This window comes from Epinephelus lanceolatus, chromosome 24, assembly GCF_041903045.1.
Source record: "Epinephelus lanceolatus isolate andai-2023 chromosome 24, ASM4190304v1, whole genome shotgun sequence".
NCBI lineage: Eukaryota > Metazoa > Chordata > Actinopteri > Perciformes > Serranidae > Epinephelus > Epinephelus lanceolatus.
In genome coordinates, this window is record NC_135757.1 from 14,090,920 (window position 1) to 14,101,046 (window position 10,127).

The 10,127-nt window shown below is 41.5% G+C and overlaps 1 protein-coding gene across 2 annotated transcripts; it reads left to right on the forward strand.

Annotated features, from left to right (window-relative positions):
* The first annotated feature begins 1,526 nt into the window (after positions 1-1,526).
* LOC117249776 (uncharacterized) lies at positions 1,527-9,765 on the forward strand. Of its 2 annotated transcripts, none has more exons than XM_033615490.2 (5): positions 1,527-1,882; positions 4,732-4,902; positions 6,408-6,664; positions 6,888-7,199; positions 8,519-9,765. In XM_033615490.2, exons 2-5 carry the CDS (start codon positions 4,755-4,757, stop codon positions 9,623-9,625), a joined length of 1,824 nt encoding a protein of 607 aa, XP_033471381.1. In that variant the 5' UTR covers positions 1,527-1,882; positions 4,732-4,754; the 3' UTR covers positions 9,626-9,765. The 2 variants fall into 2 exon arrangements, with proteins under 2 accessions (XP_033471381.1, XP_033471383.1); XM_033615492.2 differs by having other exon boundaries at positions 6,888-7,184.
* The last annotated feature ends 362 nt before the right edge of the window (positions 9,766-10,127 follow it).

Below are 10,127 nucleotides of genomic sequence, written 5' to 3' on the forward strand. Positions count from 1 at the left end.
TGCGGCAGGTGCTCCATCCCCGCCAAGACCTTCCCTTATCTTACATCACTATCCTCACTTGTATTTTAAGAAACTACAAATTACATTCAGCCACAAAATAAGCCTAAAAAGATGGAAATAGAAAGCACAACTCAAAGCTGGAAACAGAAGTACAGAGAGTTGTTGCAGAATGGCACATCACAAGTAGTTGTATATTTCAACTCATCTCATTGCTAATCTTTGGTGTGAGCTGGGCTTTAGGATGATTTTGTCAGTTAAAATAAGCTTGGGGTTGGCTGACTAACGTTTTGGCCTGGTTTGTCATGGTGTGGGCATTTTCCTCAGTATTCATTTATTTGTTTCTGGCAAATAATGACATCTCATAATGACATCTATGGTTTGAACCAACCTGGCAACATTACAGTAGTTAGACGGCTACTTCACCAGAGTGGTCAACCACCAAAGGCACGCCCAGAGGCTTCCAGCTGCTCAGACCAGCTCGTAGCAATAATGGCTAACATGTCTGTAGGCCTAGTGAAATCCTACACATTAGTGAATTAAGGTACAATTTATGAAGCTAAGAATACAAGGTTATTGTCTACCAGATTTTCCTGGGGACCTCCGTGCTAGCATTTGGCTATGGATGGTTCACAGACTTCTCGGCTCTGATTGGTTGTTACTGTTCAGACCTGGAACGCCATTAGGAGCACTATAGGGGGAGCCAGAGAAATATGATTTTTCACATCATCTGTCTCATGTACTATTGTAAGGATATAGTGTAGCAAATATAACTATACTATTCTATATATATGTAGCAAATATGACAAAAAGTTATTTTAATTGAAATTACCCCTACTGCTGCTTTAATTCCTGTGAACTTAGCTGTGAATGATCAACATAACATTTTTGCACAAACTGGATTGAATGGTTACTGGCTCTGTGGCCACAGATGTGCATTTTCTGGTCATAGACACACTTTTCTTCCCTCAGATGAATGTCAGTGACCCTTATAATCAGAATATGTTTTTTTCTTTTCCCAGCCATTGTCCCCATTTCCTCTTGTCTCCTCTGATCTATTTGTCTCTGCTATCAATTTAAATTTCAAATTAGCTTAATGGAAACTAGAAGAAGGAGCGTAACAAAGCAAAAAGCATTACATTTGCATTACAAACACCCTGCAAAGTAGTAAATGTGAGAAATAATATATTATAGTGAGCGGGGAAAAAGGATATCCGCTGTGACACCAGGTGGAGAAACTCATTTTCCACTTGTTTGTCTTTGTTGTAATTGTAGGAAGTATTGGTTATATATTTGTGTCAATAATTCTCCTGAAGACTGTGGAAAAGAGGTGGTTCATATACAGAATCTACACTTTCCACCCCCACCCCATCACATCCACCACCACTACCACCACTACCCCCCCTTCTCTCTGTGATCTCGAAGGGCTTGCTTCACCTCAGTCAAGCTCCAGCGCTCCAGCCGGCAGCAGCATCGAGCTAACAAGTCTTTGTGAGGAGAGAGAGAGAGAGAGAGAGAGAGAGAGGGAGAGGGAGAGGGGGAGGGAGAAAAGAGTGCAGAGCAGGAGAGAATCAGACAGTGAGAGACTTGACAGTATGAGCATAGGATGAGGGTGCAGAGGGGGAACGTATAAGATAGTGACAGAGGCAGAGGTGTTCAGTGTTGCACAATAGTGCCAGAGGCTGCTGGAAACACACACACACACAGAGAGAGAGAGAGAGAGAGAGAGAGAGAGAGAGAGAGAGAGAGAGAAGCAGGCATCATGGCAGCGCTCACTGCATCATCACGACACATGGGGATGTTTGGCTGCTGCTGGTGAACACTGTGTGATGCAGAGGAGAGAGTCGAGGACTTCCTGGAAACCAAAGGCAAGCCAAGGAAACAGGTCAGTGGCGGTCAAACAGACTCACAGAGAACCTCCCCACACGCAGCAGCACAGGTGCTGAGGGATTTAAACACGTCACAGGGTGATGCTGATTTACATTTGTCAATAAGAATTCCCCTGTTAGTGTTTCGGATGGGGACATGCATGGGGAGTGGGAGGTTGCGCATGCATGCAGACACGTGAGCAGGGTTGTGTGTGTGTGTGTGTGCGCAGGTTTGGCACCGGTTAAGAGAGCTCGACCAGGGACGTTTAGGTTAAAGAGACACAGCACAGGAAACCCTTCTGGGTCCAGGAAAAACTGCAACACCCTCTGTGACATCAAAAACATAGAGAGATGTTGTGATGCATTCAGGGTATCTTCTACTACAGATCTCTCTGGTTTTACAGTTTTTCCTAAAAAGCAGTGAGCTGGAGTAAAGGACTGAACCCCAGGGAGGCTGGACACAGGGAGGATAGAGAAAGGGAACTAGTAATAATATTAAATTATACAAAAGAAGGTAAGGATTTAAAAAAATGAGGACTAGAAATGATGATAAGGCAGTAAAGGACATGGCAGAGAGGAATAATTATATTGCAGTAGGTAGTAAGAGAAAGGAGACAAAGCCGGAGGAAAAGCTTGGCCCAGCATCCAGCTCTGCTGCATATGATGTAATCCTCCACCAGTCCAAGCAGTCAGCTCAACAGTTTTTACCAATTTGAAATTTAAGTATCAACAAAGTGCAGAGGGCTAAAGACACACTCCCCATTATCAGCAGCGCTTTTGGAGCGTGGGAGAGAACTTACCATGTGTGCAAATCATCTCTTATCACAAGTGTTGGCGTGCTTTTAATTTTCCACAAAGGCAACCAATACAAAATATCAGTTAATCAAAATCTTAATGAGTGCGACACTTCATTTGACACGAGTCATTCTCTGGGTTTGAAGCATCACAAAGTTTGGCAAGGTCACCTAACAACACATGACAGTGTGGTGCCAGGTTTTGCATAAAGCATCCTTAATTAAGCCAGATTTCCCTCAACACAGGGCCAAAATCATGTAATGGAATTTCCAAGAACATTTTTTACAAATTCAACCACTAAACTGACCATTTTAGGGTCTCAAAGTTTTAGGGAGCCATCATATGACTGAGGGTCGCACACACATTTCTATAATTTCTTTATGATATGCTATGAAAACTAGGAGTCGCCAAATCCTCATAGGGAGTTACAAGGCTTTATTCACCAAAACTGATAAAAATAAAAATAAAAATAAAAAAAATAAATTAACAACAACAATAATAATAATAATACAACCAGCCTTTATCTTATTTCCTTTATTTTGTGATGAAAAGTAAATGAAAGTTTACATACAGATACAGTATAAACTTAAAAAAATCTCACAGGATAGGGGCACAGTGAAGACCGGGGCTCCTATTTAGAAACATTGTGTACGCACAAAATGAGACCTGAAAGAATTTCCCATGCAAAAGTTGCGATGTCTGAAAAAAGACTTGATGGGAGAAACTTTGACCCACGCTTACAAACATTAAGGAGATGGAGAATTGGCAATGTAGATGGTGAGGTGGAAGCCTGATTGTCGAAATTGTCAAATATTTTTTTGCCATAAACCATTTTTGGCTTTTGTCCATTCATACATTTTTAGTATGGATCTGGACACAAGGTATATTCACGGAGAGAGTCATATAGAAAGTTTCTAAAAATATCATAAATGCAAATCTCTGATGCAATATTAACAGGAAATGATCTGCTCAAAATTTATTCAGATCTCTTGTCTTACCCCTCCTGAAGTTAACCCAGCCTTTTTTTTTTTGAAAATAAAGACACAGAGATACAGTGATGGTACCTACCCACAGCAGTTAAGCAACAGCTACTGCTGGAGTACGGCAATACCACTTGGACAAACCACGCACAAAGAACTGCAGTACACTATAATACTAGATGATAATGATTAGCCTGCAATTTTTTATGTACATTTTTTTAATTACATATCTTTTTGAACTATTTACTGACCTCATTTGAGTAGTACTGTTATTTTAATGGGTGACATTCTATACCAGCATCAGTGCAGATAGTTTCCCACTAATATAAAATCAAACACCTCCTTTCTGCTGTCTGCTTTGTGATAATGCCTTGCTAGTTCAACATAAAGTTTTGGATTAAAGTCGGCATAATTGAGTTGTAGTTCAGTGCATGCAGCTGATCAGCAGGTGTAATTAAAAAAAATGGGATTTAGATCAATAAATGGGTAAAATGGGTAATCCAGTCTCAGGATGGTCTGTTTCATTTCCAACATTTTAAGAGTCCATTAGAAATAGAGTAAATTATTATTCCTGAGCTCCTGAGGAGGACACTGGAACAATATAAAACACTTGTAATAACCACAATGCAACCTGAATGCGCTGAGTGATTTCTAAATAATTACTTTTTGGAAACCCTTTGTGTCACCACCCACAAGTTTTTTTCTTTCTAAATAAGTCAGATTAAGTTAGTTGCTCTTCAAAATTCTTCTTCTGGTGATTCAGAAGGCTAATTAAAATGGCTAATCTTAATTGGTGTCAACAATCCACCTGATGTTATTTAATATAATATTATTATTGCCTGTTAACTAAGTTTTTCATTTATGTTATTTCTCAATAGCTTCTGATCTTTTTGGGATAAAATACAATAAATACAGAAGAAATTTTTTTGTATTTGTTTTCTGCGTGTGTGTGGAGGTGGGGGATGCGGGGCAGAGTAAGCTTGCCTAGGGCATCGAATGTGCTATAATCCTACTATTATTATTATCATTATTATTATGGCCTATATATTTTTGTGGTCACCCATGAAACTTTGCCCTCATCTTTTGTGCAGGCGCGACCAGCGGGAGGAGCCACATGATGAGTGGGATCTTGAAGAGGAAGCTTGAGGAGGGCCCGTCCCCTTACCTGTCCCTACAGGGCTCTGATGATGAGGTTTCCTGCAGCGACAGTGGCAACAGCAGTGATAGTCTCAACCATCCTGTTCCCTCTGGGCTGCTGGACTGTAAGATCACCTTACCACACTGCTCCTGTCAGCACCTAGTGTGTTTTGGTACAATTAGAGGCGCTACCATCACTTGAAGTCTCACGTGAACAGTATTTCTAAAGTGTCATTTTGACAAGAACATTGAGAAGAAGAAACTATTTAAAATGAGGTGGAATCAAAGGTGCAACCACTGTGTCTCAAAAAAGGAAGAAAGAAAAAAAGCATGGTTACTGTAGGGATCATTTGGAGATTTTATGTATACCTATTGGCACTTGACACTTTGACAACATACACCAGCAATGTGCTGTTTGCATCTAATAAATAAAAAATCAATAAGTCAAAAATCTTTCCACCTACAGTATAAGTGGCCCTGGAGCAAATGTTCCAGCAGGGCTGGACATAAATACTTGCCAAGATGTGATCACCCTAATTCAACAGCAACAGGGATATCAATAAGAATCACGTTTGATCTATTACATTATACAATTTCAATCTGGCTTTAGCCTGTTTTATGGTACTGAAACTGCTGCCATTATGATCACCAGTGATTTACATCTCACATCTGACTCTGGTTGCTGTTAAATTTTAATATTAACTTCACTCGAAAAAGTTTTATTAGATGCAATAATATAAGAATGAAAGGAAAACTGGGTTGGTACTAAGGACATGGCTCTCAACTTGTTAAATTCCTGCCTCACCACCAGTAGTTTCTCAGTTTTTGTGGGATGACGTCCTTCACATGTGCCCCACCTCACTGGTGATGCACCCCAGGGATTTATTCTAGGACCACTTTTGTTGTCTATATGCGACAAGTTGAATCATTACAAAATTACCTCAACTTGTCTTCTCAAATTCAGTTCACTTAAAATTTTACAAGAGCCTGCACACTAACTTTTGGAACACTAAATTTTAGAGTTAAAACAAATAGCTTCTTTTTACAGTTTAAATTATGGAGATTTCTAGATACCATCTGAAATAACATTCTTCTTCTTGCAGATGAAAAGTCGAAGTAATAAGAAATAAAACACACCCTGGCTCAGTCCAATTCACTCAAGGGTTTTGCTTCCACAGCCTTATTTGTTCTGGTATGACCATTAGCTTATGGTGGCTAATGTAAGCTAACATAAGCAAACTTTAGATTTTATATTGCTTTGTCAGTTTGTTATGACTCATCTTTATTTGTGCTACTGTTACATGACATTTACCATTATCCTGTAATTTTGCTTAAGACTGAACAGAAGTCAGTGGTGTAGTGGTAGTTGATGAGGTGGGTGTACTACGAGGTAGATGGGTAGGTCACCAAGGAGGAAATGGGGTTCCTGTATATTCCAATTGACTTTTGACTGATAGGTGGGTATACTGGAAAGGTGTAAACCATATACCTGCATATACCCTCCACTTCATCACTGACAGAAGTTATAGTCTCTCTTTAGCTAGCATTTCATAGTATTTCAAAGCACTTAAGTACAGACTTGGTTCTTTTTTTTACTCAGTATGTTCCCACCTCTCTGTTTTAATCCCAGCCACTCTCCAGCAGAAGTCTAAGCGACTGCGAGGCCGCAACGTGCACTTTGAAAGCGTGACAGTCTACTACTTCAACCGTAGACAGGGCTTCACCAGTGTGCCCACACAGGGTGGCAGCACCTTGGGGATGTCACCACGTCACAGCGGGGTGAAGCGTTTCACCCTCAGGGAGTTTGCCCTGGAGCAGAAACGGAGCCACCGGAACATGCTGAGGGAACACCTCAAAGAGGAGAAGCTCAATGCAGTCAAACTCAAAGTCAGTGGGACAACTCAATATACTGAGCTTCAACATGTTTTTGTATCCGTTTGTTAATTTTCCTCCTTAAAGTAAGGGCATTCATAATATACATTCTGCATGCCCTGTATCCAGTCTTAGTTAAAAGGGTTTGTCACATGTAATTATCCTGAGGGTCTAAATGGATGTGTAGGCCTGCATTTCCGGTCCAGTCTTAATTTACCTTACCTTTCCTGTGCTCCAGCTGACTAAGAATGGCACTGTGTCATCCGTGGAGGCGGACAACCTGACGCTGGATGACATCTCCGAAGATGACCTGGATGTGGACAACACGGAGGTGGATGATTACTTCTTCCTCCAGCCTCTGACTACCCGGAGACGCCGTGTCCTTCTCCGTGCCTCAGGGGTCCGACGCATTGAAGTGGAGGAGAAGCACGAGCTGCGTGCCCTCCGCATGTCCCGGGAGGAGTGTGGGTGCCGCTGCCGGGGAATATGCGACCCTGAGACCTGTGCTTGCAGCCTGGCCGGCATTAAGTGCCAGGTAAATGGAACTGTGGTGAGGCCCATCTATAATACTAAAGTGTTTTCATGTCTGTCTGTGCAGTAGAACTTCTTCAACGTCAAACACACAGGCAGTTTACCAGGAGGGGGGTTGTTATTAGCTATAGCGTAGGCACATTTGTAATTTTAGCACTTCATTTATCTCGAGTACACCATAGGTACTGAAATAGCATACGACGAAAAGTAGCATATAATGTTAGCTTACTAGGTTAACTAGCGTTTTCTTTCTGAGCAGAAGCTTGTTAGCATAGCTTGTTAGCCTCCATTTTTCAAGTACAAACTTGGCAGCATGACAGTATGGAGGCCCATGAGGGACTTCCATGAGGGACTTTATTAAATTATGTTGTGACTTAAATAATGTTTGCACAATAGGAAAATTTGGCTCCAGTATTTAAATTGAATTGTAATTTTCAAATTTGACTTAAAATTTAAATAATTTTCACAGTATAGCTGGTTAAGTCTGTGGGAAAAAAAAAAGTCAAGTCATGACGTTTAATTTTCACTTTTTTAATTTAATTTATATTTTAAATTTCAATCAGTATTTGAATATTGCCCTCTGAAAAGCAGGGTACAAATTTAAAAATTAAATGTCAAACAGCTTTTCCGTTTTCATTTTAATATGGTCATAGAACACCCATATGAGTATGTGAAAATTATTGCATTTTAATTCTTACTCAAATAACACCTAAATATGTGGAAAATTATAATTCTATTCTGGAATTACATTTTCATTTCAAGTTTACATTAACATTTTTAATAAAGTCCCCCATGGGCTTCTATACACAGTTTCGTTATAGTGAATATTTCCTTACATAAAAATTCGGGTCTATTCAGAATTTGATTGTACTTAAAAGATGATAAGAATACAGTGAGTTGTGCCGTCTACCATTTGACAAAGGGCCTGGTACCTGTAGTGCCAACCCTCTGAGACAGCCTCAGTGCACTCTACCTCTCATCTGACATTTGTCTGGTGAAACCTGGTATTTCAAAAATGTTTAAAAATGTAAAAATGTTCAGAGCCTTGGAAAAGCAGCCTTGTTTTGGGGCTTATGCATTAAGAATTTATCTTCAAGGTTTGGGAGGATTTTTGAATACAAAAGATGATTAAGTGCAACCCTTTAATGACACTTAAACCATAGAAATCATGGATAGTTAAGTTAAGATCTTCAGGGTATTTAGTACATGAAGTTCTACTGCATTAAGGTGGATTTTGCAGTTTCTTCTCAAGCATGATCAGCTATGATTGGCAGCTGAATTCACCATTTCTGTCGCCACTGTTTGACACTGGTGGAATAAATTTGTCTTTGTCTTCAGGTGGACCGCATGTCCTTCCCCTGTGGCTGCACCAAAGAAGGCTGCAGCAACAACACGGGACGCCTGGAGTTCAACCCGGTCCGGGTGCGCACCCACTTCCTGCACACCATCATGAAGCTGGAACTGGAGAAGAGCCGTGAGGAGCAGCAGCAGCATCAGCAGCAGCAACCGGAGCAGCAGCTTGTAACCAATGGCAACGGTTACCATGGTGACTCCTCCTTGGTCCAGCAGCAGCAGCAGCAGCCGCCGAACCTGCAGTTCCCATTGATGAGTGGCACGCCGCACATTCCCATCATGCACCTCCAGAACACAGGCGACACGGATTCACATCTAGATGAGGAGGAGGAAGAGGAAGAGGAGGAAGAAGATGAAGAGGATGAGGATGATGAAGCGTATGAGGAAGACGAGGATGGCAGCAGTGTTTGCAGTGGGCTGTCGGACTGCAGCACACACAGCTTAGAAACAATCGACCCTGAGGAAGAAGAAGAGGACGAGGAGGATGAGGAAGAAGATGATGACGATGAGGAGGAAGATGATGAGGAAGAGGAGGAAGATTGGGATTGCTCATTGCATGGAACGAGTCCTCCACCCTACTCAGTCCCACTTCCCTCTGTGCTGAGTTACACTAACAACACACTCATGAGCCTCAGTAACCCCTTCCACAGCACTCCCTCCATGCAGCATTATCAAATGGACAGCTCTGTAAATGACAGTCCTGCTTTCCTCAGTGAAAATGTTACTGTCACCCCCACACTCCCCACAGTAGAGACCGCATTAGAGTCTGAAATAAACCCAGAACTCCGCCGCCCAACAGAGCAGCAGAGCATTCCCTGCCATTTCCCCGACCCCACAGAGTCCCTGACACTCCAAACTTGCTCACATGTAGACACCCGTGAGAGTAACACTGCCCCTGCTGGTGCAGCCGACGAACAGCCGCTCTCAACAGACCTCCAGAACAATCCAGACCACCATGACTCACACACTGAGGCTGGGTCTGTGGAGCAGACGGAGGAGGAAGTAAGGCAGCCGATAAAGGAGCAACCAGGACTGCAAACGCAGGGAGACGCTGATCAAATCACAGACACGTCATGCTCAGAGAGCACCTGATGATTCAAATGCTTCAGAGAGGGATCAGTTAATATTTGGAAATCTTTAGTCAAGAATTGTGACCTTCAACCATCCGTTTGATTTATTCTTGATAAGTGCACTTCCAAAGACAGAATGAGTCACACAGATTTTGACACAGAAGGCTCAGAGGTGATCTAATTTTAAATCACGTTGTCTCTAAACCTTTCTAAGACTGTTGGTTTAGATGATTAACTAAAACATGCTCACTGACAAAGCTCTATGAAACAGTATTTCTGTATGTGACTGTAACTATATGGAGTATAATTTATGCCCTCTTACAAAGTATTTGATCATGACAGCATGTTTCCTGGTTGTGACTGGCATCTATGACAAATCCAGATTTGGAGGTGCTTGTATTGTTTCACTATTTTCCACTGTGCTGGTGTCTCATCGTTGCTGCTAATCGTTCTTAAATGCCTGTCTGTATAGCATGTGTTCAGTTTACTTAAGATGTTTCAAGACTAAAAATGATGTCACTGGC

What these genes read in the sequence shown, in the direction of transcription:
- LOC117249776 (XM_033615490.2), top strand. Translation starts at nt 4,755, where the DNA reads ATGATGAGTGGGATCTTGAAGAGGAAGCTTGAGGAGGGCCCGTCCCCT. An exon ending in TCAATGCAGTCAAACTCAAA is followed by an intron (nt 6,665 to 6,887) that starts GTCAGTGGGACA and finishes CCTGTGCTCCAG; the next exon opens with CTGACTAAGAATGGCACTGT. An exon ending in GCCAGGTAAATGGAACTGTG is followed by an intron (nt 7,200 to 8,518) that starts GTGAGGCCCATC and finishes CTTTGTCTTCAG; the next exon opens with GTGGACCGCATGTCCTTCCC.